Source organism: Amblyomma americanum, chromosome 4, assembly GCF_052857255.1.
Source record: "Amblyomma americanum isolate KBUSLIRL-KWMA chromosome 4, ASM5285725v1, whole genome shotgun sequence".
In the NCBI taxonomy this organism is placed as follows: domain Eukaryota; kingdom Metazoa; phylum Arthropoda; class Arachnida; order Ixodida; family Ixodidae; genus Amblyomma; species Amblyomma americanum.
Window position 1 is genome coordinate 166,935,106 of NC_135500.1, and position 17,731 is coordinate 166,952,836.

At 47.6% G+C, this 17,731-nt stretch overlaps 1 protein-coding gene across 1 annotated transcript in view; it reads left to right on the forward strand.

Annotated features, from left to right (window-relative positions):
* LOC144128634 (cell adhesion molecule Dscam1-like) overlaps nucleotides 1-17,731 on the forward strand; it is a 222,856-nt gene that overhangs the window by 178,405 nt on the left and 26,720 nt on the right. Inside the window, 4 exon segments of the mRNA XM_077662175.1 lie at nucleotides 1,569-1,829; nucleotides 3,136-3,236; nucleotides 5,610-5,916; nucleotides 9,050-9,211. Coding sequence (XP_077518301.1) covers nucleotides 1,569-1,829; nucleotides 3,136-3,236; nucleotides 5,610-5,916; nucleotides 9,050-9,211 — 831 coding nt within the window.

The following is a 17,731-nucleotide window of genomic DNA, read 5'->3' on the forward strand; positions in this document are numbered from 1 at the left end:
AATCCCCACGTGTGCGCCTAGTCAGCGAAGAGGGATGTTGACTTGGGAGTCCGGTGATTGCTTCGATGTGCTGCACAATTCTAGATCTATCCAGCTACTTCGCAGGGGAGATTAGGGGAGCTTCCCCGGGTCCGCTCCCCCGGCTTTGGTATAGCAAAGAGGCTTCCTGCCTAATAGTTTCTTTTTCCACCCTCGGGTATGCCAGAACCTGTTTCTCCTTAAATGCATTTACATTTATTGCTAGGTGCAGCCTGTTTTTCGTAAGCAGTGCAGACGTGGGCTTATTATTTGTCAATCTTTTTTTGTCAGTCGCAGCCTATCAACTGTCCCCGCCGCGCAGGCTCAGTGGTTAGGGCGCTCGACTACTGATCCGGAGTTCCCGGGTTCGAACCCGACCGCGGCGGCTGCGTTTTTATGGAGGAAAAACACTAAGGCGCCCGTGTGCTGTGCGATGTCAGTGCACGTTAAAGATCCCCAGGCGGTCGAAATTATTCCGGAGCCCTCCACTACGGACCTATTTGTTCCTCTCTTCTTTCACTCCCTCCTTTATCCCTTCCCTTACGGCGCGGTTCAGGTGTCCAACGATATATGAGACAGATACTGCGCCATTTCCTTTCCACCAAAAACCAATTAATATTATTCTTATTATTATTATCAACTGTCCGTATTTCTTCATATATGGCTTAGGTGTTGACTTCAGTTTCCGGTGGGTTGCAAGTGGGTGAATCGCTGAAGGGGCCAGCTGTCAAGGTTTCAAGATTATCGGTGCCCGGCTTGAATATCGTGGGTGCATTTGATCCTGTGTTCGAGTGTCAAGCGTCTGCGCATATGACGACGTGTCCGCAGCGTGGTTAGTGGTGCGTAGCTGGTGCTTGGCAGCTACCCTCGAGGAACTGATGATTCATCTTCTTGGGGATGTTGACTAATTTGATGCTGGGTGAAAGTGGGAGGCTAGTTTCCTTGTGTAGAATCTCGATGAGTGCGACGCGCCAAACGAAGCGCGAACAAGATAACTGTAACGCGAAAACTAAAACACGAATAACAGCTGCTGGGGAGGAAATGCAGGCTGGATCTATTAACACTGCTACGTAGCGGTCTTCGCGGTATGTGCGCTAGCATGCATTCTTTCTTGATTTCGGTTTTCTAGTTTTGCTGTTCCCATCGCAACTACCTATTTCGCGTTTCATATGACGCTGACCATACATATTTTCATCTCTCTTTTGTTCGCATTGTCACTCAGCATAACCCTAATTTTCGCCCTTTTCCCCTTCCTCAAAGCAGCGTAGAAGGCTAGACAATGATTCCTCAGGTTGGCCTCGCTGCTTTGTTTTCATGAATCCTTTCTCTCTCAAGTAAAGAAGCTCAAAATTAACAACTTTTCTTGCGTTTCATAGATGTATCTTATCATTTTCTCCATGTTTAATGACACTCTCGTATTATCATACATTGCATTAAATAATTTCTGTTCACCTTGCCGAATCACCTGTTGCATGCACGTTTGGTGTACCGGCTGCGCTGGACCACAGCCCTCCCTTTCCTCTTTGTCTCCGCTACCTCCGCGTCACCAGCGCCCCTGTCGGTGGCGGTGATGCCGCGAAGCCAGAAGGTGGACGTGGGCAAGTCGGCAACGTTCAACTGCTCGGTGAGCGGCTTCCCGGTGAACGGCGTCGAGTGGTACCGCAACCAGCGGCCGCTGCTGAGGGGCGTCAGCCACGCACCCTACAGCGTCACCGTGTCGCCCGTGCGCCGCGAAGACCGCGGAATATACCAGTGCTACGCCTTCAACGACCAGTCCTCGGCGCAGGGAGCAGCGGACCTCACGCTCGCCGGTGAGTTAACAGAAGCAATTCAGCTAGTCTTTCCAGGTCGGTCGGTCGGTCGGTCGGTCAATTCATTAATCACTCAATCAATAAACAAATATATTGAATTTATTTATTTATTTATTTATTTATTTATTTATTTATTTATTTATTTATTTATTTATTTATTTATTTGAATTACCACCTGGACCAAAAGCATTATAGAAAGGAGTGGTAGGAAAATATTATCAAATAAAGGTATGAATGTTTCCTCGCAAAGAATGCTGGCTAAAACTGTTTGCAAGCTTATTACGTTCTTAGTTATAGAATACACTAGCTAAACTACCGCGGTTAATTAGTCCTAAACTAAAATAATTAGTTAATTATATACTCATAAACAATGAAAGACTGATTCATCAGTGGGCAAGTCTGTTTGCCCGTCCATTGGTCTATTCGTCGCTTGCCACCACCCCACCTATCAATACAGCTTTCCTGATATTTGAACAAAGATATGCTGCCATAGGCCGCTTCTTCAGTCATGCTTTAAAAAAGTAGTGGTATTTTCACAAGAACAATTTTTGTGTGTTATATAATTTACAACTGAAAGATACTGCAATGGTAGCAAGGTCACCTACAAGCTCCGCTATCTAATGTGACGCTGCTGAGAGGCAAATTGTTGCAAAACAGGACGCCAGTTGTAACAAAACCATAAAACAGGAATTGATGAAAAAATCTACGTTACTACTTTAGGTTTATTTATGTGGCCTACTGGTGACTGCGAACTCTTGACCACAGTACCACTCCAAAATCCTCTCTACCCATTGTATCACTAATACCAGAGGATCAGATTCTCACTACACATCTTCAAAAGCGATTCACAAAGCTGATTGGCAGAAACTGCCGCTCAACTTGAACTTCTCTGCCTGCTCCAACCTAACCTGCCAGTCATGTGCGCAAACCGCTGTTTAGGTACCTTACAGCTTTTTTTGTTTGCAGTATATTTTGCACTCGTTTTCGTTTTTCAGGCCTGCTTTACTGAGCGACGGTAATGGCCGTAACAAGGCGCTTAACCATCTCATCATGTCTTTATGCAATCTATTAAGTCCCCACTCTCGGAGCTACTTCGCCTCGCTAACTTTGTGACGTAATAGCTCCCCGCTCAAAGCGGGGCTACTTTGAGACTAGCTTCCTACCACTATGTCTCCTTGGTCAACGAAGACTCCATCAAACTTTGTTCGCTTCTTCATGGGATGCTATGCTTCTTTTGTGCGCTTATTCGGCCACAGTGACCGCGTTTCTGTATAACTGACCCGCACGTGCACTCTTGCGGACGCAGATGACCCGCCCATTCTGCGGGAGACCTTCCCGGAGCGCACCCTGTCGCCGGGCCCATCCATATCCCTCAAATGCATCGCGGCCGGCCGACCACTTCCCCAGGTCAGATTGACAGCGGTCTTGTTCCCGCGACGCCGCCACGGCCACCGGACGTCGGCGCATCGATCCGCCCGTTCTTGCCCGTCATTTGTGCCGGTGTATGTGCGTGTGTGAGCGCTCACCCCAGCCGTGCTCGCTCAAAGAAGCAGCAGCAGCAGCTGCCTATCACTGTGAATGGAAAAGAAACCGACTCCATTTCGGGGGGTGTTTACCTTGAAGTTTATTTTTTCTCTGAGCACGCTTCACTTGTCGCTCAGCCTTGTCGCAAGCGGTCGATATCGGCCGGTGAGCTTTTTCTTGGTCCGGATACTATCATGCTCGAGAGCGCGTTTTCTTGTTGGCCGAGGTTTCAGTGTACTTATTTTGGTTGACTGCCTGTGCGGAGATTATTACGGTATCGACACGTAAAGGAGCGCACCGTTATACCGTTTACCCAGGTATACCGTTTATTGTAATGCTAGTGTCTTCAGCAAACTTTTTTTTGCGAAATATGTTAGTTAAAAGGGTTGCGCTGTTTCTACAATTACTTAGTCAATATTTGTGTCGTAATCTCGTATAAACGACATCCGGAAAGCTCTTGTTTCGGGCTTAAAAACTCTCCGCCACTGAGAGATAACACAGTCAGCATTGTTAAGTTCGGACAAAAGCGTGTTCTTGGAAAGACTGAAGAACGCTGTGCACACAATCATGGCATGCTATCATGGCGTGTCCCTTCCTAGCGCTATATGCTGGCATCTGGCTAACAACGGATGTCGCAATTTGCGCAGATACGACTATGGAAAGCGTCCTTGGAGACCAGCAGAAGCTTCTCTCACTGATCTTTATTACGTGCTTCATCAGTACCAAATCATAATAACTTATAACCTGCCCTCTACCTAGTTTGCTTATAGTTGCCTCCCCCGAAGCTTTACTGATTACTTGTTTACAGACGCCATCATTACAGTAATGAAACCACAAATGAGTGCTGTCGGGCATTACCTTGTATTTCGGTTGTAGACCATAAAATTGTATATCTAATGTTTTCACCGTGGTAAACATCCTTTAGCCTTTTACTGCGCAGCTGTCTTCTTGTGGAGTGTTTGGAGCATGCTTCACGTTTTGTGGCCTTAAAGAAATGAATGTTAGTGCATGTCCTAAGTCCCTTAATATCCGTCTTCAGTGAGCTTCTCCGTCTCGTTGACGAGCTAGAAGTTAACTCGCCCAAAACTCTATGTCGCAGGCTTGGAAACAGCTAAATGCAAATTATTACACCTATAATAGTTTAGGTTAGAAATAGTCATACCTCCTGGCCCTTCAGCTGTTTTGCTGGAGAATGACTGGTGCGTAACTCTTCTCTCATTAGCGTCCTTGCGATAATCTCCCTGTATAAAAATGCTACATGGCGCCCCTTGGAGCTGTTTAGACTAAGATGCTTCGGTGCCGGACGCCTGGTAGAGTGCTCCTCCAAGTCCTGGTATTTTGTATCTCCCGGACCGCAACAACGGAGTTGCTTAGCAGGATTAGCGCGGGCCCTAAACAGGCTTAAGTCAAACAGCCTGATTCCTGTCTACTTTGCACTCGTTGAGCTGGCAATAAGGTGGCAAAACGGCACGACCTGCCTGTGATAAACGCTTTTCGTTCACACTTGAATAGGGCTGATGCGTACAAATACAAGAATAGTTCCGCGGGATGAAATTAGATTTGAAGCCGTCAAAGTATATTCACTGTCAAAAAATATTCATTCACTGCTGCCTTCGAAGTAAACGTCGGGTTGTCACGTTTGAGTCGCAAAATCAAAGGAAAAGCATTCGGTGGCAGCGGTCAATAAAGAGGCCACCCTGACGCAGTTCATTCTTATGGTTAGTACTCTCATTACCATCAACTCTAATTGTTGACTCCCGCAAAGTTAATGATGATTTCAAGCATCTGATTGCGTTTGAACCTCGTTGTAATGAAGAAGAAGGGGCCCTTCGATTACTTCGTCATAGCAGTTGCTTCGCTATGGCCGAGCTTCCAAGGGAAATCATCATTCCTTCGTTATATTCACTATTTCATTACGAACCGTGTTGTTATAACGAGGTTCGACTGTATCAGTTACAAAGCTGCCCAAAGAACCAATATATATATATATATATATCAATATCTGGCGCTGGGGTTATTCCAAAACTAGAAGATCAGCTGACTGCCGTTGCGGCACTCTGATGAACATCGCAGCTCAACGCATGGTTGTAACTGAGGAAGAAAATCTGCGGGGTGCCACCAGTAGTTGACTGGGCAGCTGATAGGTGGCGAAAACATCGGTTAGTCCCCAGAAACTGGCCGTGTTTCATTCCCGGATTTAGGTTCCGCGTTTCGTGACTGGCGCGGGGTTAGAACAGCTGTCCCGCGCCTGCGCAGGTGACGTGGTCCCTGGACGGGCTGCCCGTGCCCGAGAACGTGCGCTTCCGCATGGGCGACTACGTAACGAGCGAAGGTCACGTGGTCAGCTTCGTAAACATCTCGGGCGTGCGCCCCGAGGACAGCGGTCTGTACCGATGCAGTGCCGGAAACGACGTGGGCGTCTCGGAGCACGCGGCGCGCCTCAACGTCCACGGGCCTCCGTTCGTGCGCCGCATGGGCAACCTCTCCGTGGTCGCCGGAGAGGTGATGCGGATCACCTGCCCCGTGGGGGGATACCCCATCGAGGCCATCACATGGGAGAGAGGCGAGCGAATATACGTGTTCTCTTTTGCAGCTATTGTTGCGCCGGGGACGGCTTGAGTGTTTTTGTATAGCAGCGATGGTGAGCCTAAGAGATTCCTCTGTGACGTCACACTTCACGCTGTACGCTCAGCACACAAGCGTAAGGAGATGACGGGCTCATCAAAACGATGCAAAAGAAGCCAACAGTCACTGAGAGAGAGGAAACCCATAGGGAAATGCAATGTTTTCCTAGTTTATGAGGATGTTGATTAGGCTGGAAAATTATATGGCTGATTGTTTAGGCAGAGGGTAATTTCAGACAAAGCAGAAGGAAAGGCGACCACGCCGCCTGTCGGATCCTAACCTACATGCGCAGGAGCTGGGTAAGATTTCACTGGCGGCATGGTTGTCTCTTCTACAATTTGTGAACGTGCCTTCGAAACTGATTACCAAAAACTGGTTTCCCATACAAAACCATACTAGAAAAGAGAAAAGTTACAGTTTCCTTTGCTTTCCATTGCTGCTGCGCCAGTACACAGACGACACCGCATCGTTCCTTCAACGGCCACCTTCAACATCTCAGGGACAGCATGACAAAAAAATAATTTGCAGTCTTGTTAACTTAAACTCGCTTAACGCGAACTTCCAGTTTCCGAATTTCCCGCTTAACGCTTTAGCACGTCAATGTCATGCGTAATAAAAATATCCCTCGCAAATTCTGCTCTCTTTATTGTGCTCTATTCGTACCGCATTCGTACCAAACAATGTGCGTGAAGTGATTTTGACGAAGCGACGTTTTCATAACAGTGACAAGAAACAAACAGACATGAAGCTCTCAACACCGGCGCGCAATAAAGGCTCTTAGAGTGGCTAAAGAAAAGTTCTGTACTTCTCAGCGTGTTTATCGGGAAGCGTCAACCAGTCAACTGCGCGCAGCAACGTGTCGAACCTTTCCCTAAACTGTGCTTCGTATATCATCATCCAAAATCCTCACGTCTGCTCACACCGGTCGTATCCCGATCTCCACGTTACTTCCTTCCGTGCACTCTTCTCAACCCAGTTCCAAACCATGTTTTTTTGTTTTTTCATGCAACCGGCGACAGCAAGTAACTCGCGCCAAGTTTCTCCGCGGGCACAAAAGCAGCCCCTACTAAATGTATCAGCGTCCCTCCTCCTTTCCCTCTTTCCACTTCCTCCGCAGGTTGAGTGCTCGTGTGGAAGACCCGAACTTTTCCAGACAATATCGTGTCAGGCTAATGGCCTGCCTTTCTGCCTTTCGAGGCCTTTCCGATTTCTTCTTTATTGGTGCGCGTCCCCGCTGTTATACCCCTCACTCTGCCGGCTGTGCTAAAATGCCCGAGGTGCACTGTATCACGCATTTCCAGGTGACGTTGGCTGAATGTTATGGCGGGGGCGCGAAAAAGAGAGGCAGAGAGACGGAACAGGCTGGCGGGCGTTATCTTGCGGAATGCAGGCTTTTCAACAGCGCGTGCGCAGCCACGCGCTCGAAGCACTACGTTTGTTTCGTGTTCTTACTTTCATTTTTTTTTTCGCGCTCTCTTTTTCATTTGTTTATTCGCTTTTGCTTTACACAATCAACATTATTAACAAGGCCCGTTCCTTAATTGCGTCCGCTCGCTCTAACGAGGTGCTCCACTTTCGGGTTGGCCGACACCGAAAGCGGCAGTTTCTTTCGCAAGCATGGTTAAGAAGAGCCCAGCTCTTCATATTTTGTAATTACACCAACAGTTTCATTTTAGCCTTTTTTATTTTTAGCTGCTAGAACAATGTACTTTAGGTCAATTTGAGCATTTAATCACTGTTTACGCGTAGAGATTAGGGATAGGTACAGTACACTGGTGAAATTTCAACTAGATGCTAGTTAATGCGGCATTACAAAGTCCATACTGACCCCCGGCATATAAATTATGCAATGAGGCACCGTCCTCCACATGTATTCTACGCAATTTCTCGGAATCCAAATCAAATCCCTGCCTTCTGTCCTGGGTGGCTGAATGTAGCCACCAGATTTCGCACGCGAGTTAAAATTAGTAAATCATATAAAGCAAGTAAAGCAGCTGCACCGAGACTAACACCTGTGTGATAGAAACCATAAGTATTAGCTTTTGCAAAGCTCCTCTGTTTTTCAACAAAATTTGCGTCCTATTTCTCATCTTGTATTGCATTCTAAATGCGCGATGTTGAGGTATTTAGTCAGTAGCGGCGTTTCTTTCATATGCCATCTAGAATATGTATTTATCTCCTGGCAGAGCTAAAGCCAGTCATTGATTGTTCGAAACTCGGTATGCTTTACTTGAAATTCGCATTTTCCTGGAAAACGTCGCTGGAATGTAAAGCCTATCACATGCATCGGGGCGCCCCACACAATGCCGCATTTATTATACTTATGTTATTAAAATGAGGTTTAACTACATCTTCTTAACTATCGCTGTAAGCCCCGATTCCTCACACTTGAACAAATTATCTTTGTAATTTTGTTGTCCCAGTACACTGGTAGTACATTGGCGGTACACTGGTGGCATTAAGAATATGAAGGTGAAAGTGCAAAAAGTGGAGCCTCCTAGTAAAGAGCACGCTATCTCAATGACAAGAAATTTTCGGCTCCCAGCTGGTTTAGGCATAAACCGCCCGCGATGCCTCAGCACTTTTAGCCTTCGACTGCTGATCCCAAGGTTTCGGGTTCGATACCGCTCGCTACGGCCGCATCTCGATACAAAATATAAAAGCGCCCATGTGCTTTGCGATGTCAGTGCACGTTAAATTGCCCCAGGTGACCTAAATTAATAAGGATCCCTCCACTACTACATCCTTCATAGCCTGAGTCGTTTTGGGATGTTAAAATTGCACATTCAAAGGCTTTAGGTAGAAAGCTTGGTAATGCAAATTGCGTTCAAACGTGCCACCGTCTCATTCGCAACGCCTTCGAACGCGTTTTCCCTTGTCAGGCAGCGCCCCATATTGACTGCAAATTCTATCACGTAAGCTGAGCGAACAAATTACGGTAGTGTATTCATTGTCTTCGACGAGATAAATCACACGTGAATGTGGATTCGCTGTATGGTGATTGCCTTTTCGCGGACCACGAGTGCTTCCCGGCATTTGATAAACGCCTGCTTGCCTGCCATTTCTTGCAGAGGGCCTCCGGCTGCCGTACAACCATCGCCAGAAGACCTTCCCTAATGGGACGCTCGTCGTACAGGACGTAGAGCGGGCCACAGATGAAGGCCTCTACTCGTGCACAGCTCGCAATAAGGAGGGCCTAACGGCGCACAACACTGTGTACATCAAAGTGCTAGGTGAGCATCCTGCTCTGCGGGCGTCTTTTGTTTGGGGCTGTCTCTATTGCATACCTGTTCTTTTTCTTGCTGTCAATTTATTCAGGTGTAATGCTATTTGGAAAACCTCGATAAGTATCATATTCTTAAAACTCAGTTTGGCGCTTCATAAATGTTGCCCCGCCGCGGTGGCTCAGTGGTTAGGGCGCTCGGCTACTGATCCGGAGTTCCCGGGCTCCAACCCGACCGCGGCGGCTGCGTTTTTATGGAGGAAAAATGCTAAGGCGCCCGTGTGCTGTGCGATGTCAGTGCACGTTAAAGATCCCCAGGTGGTCGAAATTATTCCGGAGCCCTCCACTACGGCACCTCTTTCTTCCTTTCTTCTTTCAGTACTTCCTCCTTTATCCCTTCCCCTACGGCGCGGTTCAGGTGTCCAACGATATATGAGACAGATACTGCGTCGTTTCCATACCCCCAAAACCAATTATTATTATTATTATTATTATTATTATTATTATTATTATTATTATTATTATTATTATTATTATTATTATTATTATTATTATTATTATTATTATATTCATAAATGACGCTTTGTGCGTGTTAATTAATACGTTCGTTCGCTCGTTAGCTGGCCCACACTTGCTAACTTGAGTAGAGTGAGTGAGTGAGTGAGTGAGTGAGTGAGTGAGTGAGTGAGTGAGTGAGTGAGTGAGTGAGTGAGTGAGTGAGTGAGTGAGTGAGTGAGTGAGTGAGTGAGTGAGTGAGTGAGTGAGTGAGTGAGTGAGTGAGTGAGTGAGTGAGTGAGTGAGTCAGTGAGTCAGTGAGTGAGTGAAAAAACGTTTTGTGGAAGAAGCAAAATCTCGAAGATTGCCACTTCTTCGTACAATGAACATGCAACACCCTGAAAGCGATTATTCTCGCCCACGAACGCATGGTTGTGTACGATCTAATGATGACAGCCCACTTCGCGTTACATATCTGCGAAGGGCCCAAAAGCAAGAAAAATTAGTGTACCCCGAAATGCATTACACCTCGTTGGGCAACTTGCCAGTTCATTCATTTTCAGTTCTGTTCATTCAGAGGTCAGCTTATATTGCAGTCTCTGATAAAGTGCTAGGAGCAGGCGCATCTGTTACGCGACTGGCGTTTCTGCCCATAATTCTATAGGGCACATAAGCCTATATTTCGAGCAGCGTCTCAGCTTTAGTTCTTTCAACTGATTGCATCAGCTTCGTCTTCTATTTGCTCCCGTTTTCCCAAGTTTTCGAGGAAAACCGATTGCTAGTACACTCTTGCCTGAGCATTCGCGACGACAGACATTCAGGCATTCGACAGGCCCGCCCTACACTGCCATGGACATGGACTAACGCCCAGCATCACCGCGCGGGCTGCCTTCCAGCATTTCGCGAGCCTTGGTGGCGCCCCGGCGCCGGCAGTTCCTTTCAGAAAGCGAATGGCTCTGGAGGCGCTGGCGCCGAAAGCGCAGTAGGAAAGGTTAGCGCAGACCGGAGACCCAATTACCAAGCCGTTCCCCGGGTTTCTGCGCCTACGTGCTATATCACGGGGGGCAAGCAAGCCCTGTTCCCGTTCAGGCTCCATTCATTTCCGATCTCACTGCCGGTGCTGTGGGAAGCGAAGACCCAACGCAGCTGCCAGTCCGGAAAGGTTACGCCACGTGTGGTTCAACCCCTTCTTCTCTTCTCGTCTTCCTCCTCCCTGCTTTCCCGCTCAGGAACTTCACAACGCCGGTGGCGACGACTACGCCCGCCGCCTTATATTCGCTGCGTTCATTATTGCGCCCACAAGCGGGGCATACGCGGCGCGATCTGCCGCTCAGATAAGTCATCGATTAGGGAAAATGACACCTCCTCCTCCTCCCTATATCGGGAGCTTCCTTCCCCTCCCGCCCCACCCCGCCCACATCTACCTCGCTTTCACGGCTCACCTCACTTCCCTCCTCGGATGATTGCTAAACAGCGCACGCTCTGCACTGCCGTTCCGCAGGAAGCCGCCATTAGCCTACAGCGGCGTAGGAAAGGGCCGGTGAACGCACGTGTGTGCCGTAGCGGTAGCGGTGGTATCTGCTACAGTATACATACAAATCCAATGCATGCCCCTCACTCCCTCCTTCCCTTACAGCCATTGCCTTGGGCGTTCTATGGAGCGCAACATGCAATATTCAAACGCCGTGCGGTGCTGCCTCGCCTCCAAAAAGTGCTGCCTCGCTTGCGCTCAGCCTTCTTTGGAAGCCTTGCGCGACTCTCCTCAGGGTCTCCCGGGACTGGGCACGCGATGCGCAAGCGGGCCTTTGGGTTTCGTTCGCCGGATTTGGAAAGGCTTAGCAAATTTATGCGCCCGAGCTAACCCTTGCACGATCTTGCCTTTCTTCGCTTGCGTGTAACGGTGGCTTCGGAACAGCGTGCCTCCTGACCTCCGGGGGTGTCGGTGACGTCGATATCTGGGGCACTACTAGGAGTTGACTGCCAGCTGTACAACTCGACAGTGCAGGGTGCGCTCTCAGCTAGTTCACCTGTGTACATACGAGCATTCTTGGTTTGTGCTCTACACACAGTGTTGAGCGAACACTGATTTTAGCTTACTGTTTTTTTTTTAAATTCGAGCACAGAAAAAAGGTTATTTAAAACACAAAAATGAATTGAATTTCCTTTGTCATTTTTTACTATCTTTGTCAAGACCGAGTCGCGGTTCGGAGTTTCGGTATTTTCAAGGCATACAAATGTAAGTCGCTACTCTCGGAGTCCGAACAGTTCTTTCTGTTGGCAAATGAAAGAAACATCCCAGACTAGCATCGAGATTAGAGGTAAAAATTTGTTGATGCGAGTAGCGAAACGTTACAAACTGTGTGACAAATAGCGTTCGCACTCCGTGTCCTCCAATCGTGCCCGGAAATGCACCCTGGAGAGGCATCGACCGTCCCACGTCAGCGTTTCTCCTGGCCTGCGTAGATGGCCGCGAATCGCCCCACGACCCGACTCCCAATAGTCAGCCTGCACACAATCGCGCAGCTTGGCGTCAAGTGTGCGTCCTCGAGCAAGTCGTATCGGTCAGTAGAATTCCCGGAAGTTTTCCTAATCGTCGCAGGCTCCACCGTTTTCACCACTGCCGCTGCCACTGTTGGGTTGGAAGCACTGTACTCACCTGACGGCGAATGGCGAAGCACTGTGCTTATACATCTGTCGGCCTCACCGCATGTCGCCTCAACAGCGCGGCGCCTGAAGTTCCGGACCGTGTTGACTGCTACCACCACCGACACCACGTAGCCACTTGTCTGTGATCGGCTTCTGCGCGTGCCGAATGTTCCGAAGAAGCACTTCATCGCCAGTGAATGCCACAGCAATGTATCCCTCGTCTTCGACACCGGTTTTAGCTCGCCCGCTCTGTGCCCCGGGGGTGACAAGGGACCAAACCCGTGCCCGCCACTATCTTCGCTATGACCGATGGCTATCCGCACGAGCCATTGGTGGAACTCTCTCGCGTGTGCGTTCAGCTGCCCCTTGATTTCCTGCCCGGCTCTAAGAGGACAGGGTCGATCCAATCCTTCCCATGCATTTTAGGCTATTTTTGTGGCCCTTTTCTCATGATCGGCTGGGGTTAGAGCATTAATTTTTGTAGCATTGTAATCCGTAATTTAGGTAGTGTTATTGAACTCAGATTATTGTTTTCTAAAGATTAATTTTTGTCCCTTTTTTACTGGGCCCACCAAATTTTAAAGCCAAAATCTGCATTAAATAACCTGTAAATGAAGTTCCCTGCAATAATACTCATAATCCTAGTTCAGTACACTCTCTGTAATGTTGGCTCAACATTTGGAAAGGACGAAAAAGGGGCCAAATGTAGCAAACTTTGATGTTTTGAGAAACTAGCTTTGAAGGGGAAGAATATCTATATTACAATATAGAACTCTAGACATAAATTCTGGTGCATTATTTCAATAGCCACCAGCCTGGTAGCCCCCTCAATCATCAACACTTCTTTTCTGTGCTAGCTACCTTGTTTTCCGGGCCTCCTTAGTGACCAGTCGTGTAGCCCTCTCGGCAAAGTACAGTCGCCGCCGGTCAGCTTCACGTAACCACTGGACTGTGAACCGTCCTGGAGAAACTCCAATTGACTTCAAAATGTGAGGTCGAGCAATGCTGCCGTCATTAAAGATTAGTACAGCATCTATTGTCACTATTCTCGGAGTCTTAAGACCAAGACAGATATGCTTCAGAGCGCGCTCGCAGACAGGATTGTTGAACGTCTAATTGGTGTTCTCGTTCTGATTCTTTCCATGGAGGCATTTCTGGAGAAGGTCAGAATTTGAGAGTTTCTGAAACACCGGCTTCACTGCCTAAAGGCAGTGGAGTCGGTGTTTCTTCAGCTTAGGAGGGACACAGATCCCGAGCAGGTGTCAAAGGAGGCGTGGATGGTTGCCGCCCGTAGGTTTCGAAAAATAATTATTTCGAGGTAAATATTTCTTGACCGTGTTAAGAAAAAAATGCGGATTTTAAATTACACAAAAACAAAGAATCATTTTTTTTTCGGAAATTTTGCCTACCCTCTTTTTTTAATAGAAAAAAAAACACTAATTTAGCAAAAGGCCTGTCATTCCGTTTTGCCAACGATGCTCGCCACTTGCATACGGCGTCGCATTGTAGCAGCCCTTCTAAGAGGAAGTCGCTCATTTCATCTTGACAGGGGTGCCTTTCGCTTGCCGTAGGCGTCGGGCGTAACACGTCAGCTTTTTTAGAGCTTTTTTAGTTCCGCTTTCCTATTTAAGCTGACTTGGTTTTAAGTTGTTTACGTCGATCAGGGTAAACACGAAACCAAGAGAGGACTATCACGCATATAATGTCCGGTGTGCATCTCTCTGTGGTCGATAAGTAATTGTTACTCAGTGCGTCTTTTTATTCCAGATGCCACATCAAGCTAACGTTCTTTGCAGCAAGACCAACGCCTCTCTTTCTCTCTTTTCCTTCAAAAAAATCACTGCTTTATCAGGAATCGTCTGCTCGAGTTACAGGTTGGCGCACATCGCAAAAAAAAAAGCAAAATGAAATACGCTTCGACACAAACATCATCGCGCGTAATCTCCTGATTGCGGCAAAATAGTCAATAAACTGACCCTAAACGCCGTTCTATTCTCGACCAAACACGGGACTCTCTGTCAGAAAAAATGAAATGTTAAGAAAACGCTTCTGCTTCCGGGAGCGGTTACAACTGAATCGCATCAGTAGCGTGTAAAGGAAAACGGCAAAAGCTGCAGCGTCATCAGACGCTCATTTTCCCTTTTTTAACGAAAACGTGCCGCAATTCCGAAACAACCTGGAGAAAAGAAAGTGGGCGGAACGGCGAAACACAAGGTGAAACGAAACTGAGATAAATAAATCTGAAAACAAGAAGAAACAATGACAATCATACCAGTCGAAAGTGAAACCAGAGACCTCGTTTCCATTTCGGAGATCGCACGCGCACGCGCCCACACCACTCAGCCCCGCATAGCGCAGCGGGCGGGCGGAGGTATGGCCGTATTCATCAGGCTCGCACAGTCTCTCTCTCCCCCCTTAGAGTCGCGTGCACAACGGTCGCAACAGCGCGCCCGTGGAATGGAAGCTGGCTGTCGTTTCCGCTCCGTTTTGTGCGTCTAACGTACCGGCGCGAGCGGCGGCGCGACGGAAGGAAACTGCGCGTCCACCTCGGCGTCGTTCGGTTTTTTGGGAAAGAAATGCGAAATCTTTCCCCGGATTTACATTTCCCTACCCTTTTATTTTCTTCTTACGTCGGCTCGTTTTGAAGGGCACAAATGAATGTCGCTTTATCACTCGCGCCGAGGAAAGAAGGCGGACGTGGTGTGCGATGTTTTGTTTTCCTTTTACTTCCTTTTTTCCACCCTAAATTCAAGCCCCCCCCCCCCCCCTCCTCTGCACTCTCCCCCAAGCGCTCACGTGCTTGCCTGGAGCGGCTGTACAAATGACGTGCGATTTCGGCGTGTTCTTCGCTTCGAGAGAACGGCTGAACAAAGATATTGCGACAGTTCCGCGAGAACTGCGACTGGTGCTCTGTTTGTTTCAGGCTGAGAGCAAGGGAAATAAACTGTCTGTTGAGGGTGACAAGTAGCTGCTTTTTACCTGATGTATGCGGAACGCTAACATAATATCCAGGTAGACCGTTTATTTTATTTTTTTCTGGGGGGGCTGGTTTTGTTCATTTCCTTTCGCCTTTTTTGTTTGGAAGACGTGGAGTAAAAACATGTAATCTCAGCAGTTTTTGGCACTGATAGCCCCATTTGCTACGCACCAGTCATTGGGATGTTTATAATCATTGTTATACGAAAATGTTGGTTGTAGGACTTAACGGTAAAGCTGCGTGCTTCGGCACAATCGCAGCATGGACACCAATGTGCAATGTTTGTGAACAGACAAAAAGATATCTTACGTGCTAATTGTTCTTGTGTTTGTGTGGTAATAAGCCATCCCGAATGGCATGATTGGAAAGATACTTTTATTTACGTGATGACCTTGCTTAAAGCGAATGAACCTTTGTTCCTTCAGCTCCACCATCAGTTCCTCTTTTTATGTAGCTCTTGGCCAATATAGAGTGCAGGAAAATGTAGAAACTTAGTGTTATCGAAAGTCTGTGTACTATGGCTAAATTTTTCCTCTTCTTTTCTTGCGACGGTGAATATGCTTATATGAGGCATTCTCCTCTGAAGCCAGCTTCTCGTTAAGCTGCAGTTATGCACACCCATGGTCATTTTCGTTTGAAGCACTTCCTTATAATTAGTTACATTGCTAACAGACGGAAATGCATGCCGAGGAATGGCTTCACGGTTGTTTCCATTGATTGGAGTTGCTAGTAGTGTGTGGCTTTGAATTTAAATGTGCTGTGTCTTCCGAACCTTACCGCAGACACAATAGGATTTAAGACTTACAGAAGTGCAAGACAAAGAGGAAGCGCAAACTTCATTGGAAGAAGCATTTACTGGATTTTCGTCACACTTAGCCAGAGCCCTAATACTGATCCAGCTGATCGCTATTAGGAAAAGGCTCTTGCTTCCTCCCTGCGCCCATTTCATGGTCTGTATGAACGAGAGGACAGAATATCGCACTCTATTCGTCGTAAATGTCAGAGTGTACAAGTCTGATACTAGATTACATATCTCACAGATCGCATCTTAGAGCGATCTGCATAATTACTCGCTGCTCGGCCGAAGTTTCTCATGCGGAATGACAGGTAGAAAAAGAAACCCGTCACTCACCGTGATCGCCATCCACCTATCAGGTCCTTTCCTACAGGAACGTATTAACATTTTCGCTTTGTTTCCGTTTCGTTATTTTCTAGGAGAAACACGTTAAAGAAGGCTAAAATTTTGAAAACTGCTGTTCGTAACTTGGGAGCACGTACTGAGGAACACCTTCGTAGAATGACACAAGGCTAAGCTGCGATTTAACGAAAGTATGAACGAGTCTTCTAAACCCGTGCATTCGGGGGATCAAGACCAAACGAGGCGCTTACGTTCTTTTTTTAATCCTCTGGATCTCTCTCTCGCTTCTTTGACTTCGCTGATGTTAACGCAATAGCGTTAAGGCTTCCGTTCTGCTTAAAATCCCGCGTCGTCGGCGTTGTGAACGAATAATGGACATCGGTAGGGTAGCCCACTTGGCCAAACTACTCCTAGGTGGCAGGCCGGCCACAAAGGTCACGCGACCCTGTGACGCTATCATAACCTGCCCACAGGATTGTGAGCGAACTGTCTACCATGACAGGCGTCAGTTCAGTTTATGATTGCTCGCTCCAGAAGAGCAACCTGGGCCTCACAAGCCCCACCGGCGGCAGCACCTGCCATCGCAGGGCAGTGGCAATTTGCTTAACCCCTGCACCACTGCATCAGGAGTGGTATGAAGTCTCCTAGGAATCTATAAAGGTACAGTAGAAATTAGCCAATTCCGCATATAATACCGCTATCGCGTCATACACCTAAGGTGGAGTTTGTGTTCACTCCAAATTTTTTTTAGTAGTGGCGTTCTTCGCTCGATCGAAATTCCCAGTTTCTATTATTTCTTCATAACTGAAATCTGTGAAAAGTTATTAAGGCTCATCCGAGGCCAGCGTTGCCTGTTCAGCGCGTGAAGAAGGGGGCACGCATGTGCCTTGCGAATATAGCCTACGATAAATCAGTGCTCATCATCTGTGGTTACTGCTGCTTTGGCCCTGCTGCTTAGCTCGAGATCGTGCGTTCGACACCAGACGCGGTGGCCACGTTTCTTGCTTGTGGCATCAAAATGCTAATCTTGTTGGCGCATTCAAATGTCTACAAATCTTTCCAGCGATCTCACAGCTAAGGCTACAAAGGGTATACAATCTCCCTCGCAACAATATTGCGCCTGCTACGTGGCGTGTATGAATTTGTAGTGCCAATCAATAGGTTTAAAGAAAATTACTTATAAAGCAGCAGAAAAAGCAACCATGCCGCCGGTGGGATCCGATTCCACGACCTCCGAATATCGCGTCCGGCGCTCTACCAACTGAGCTACGGTG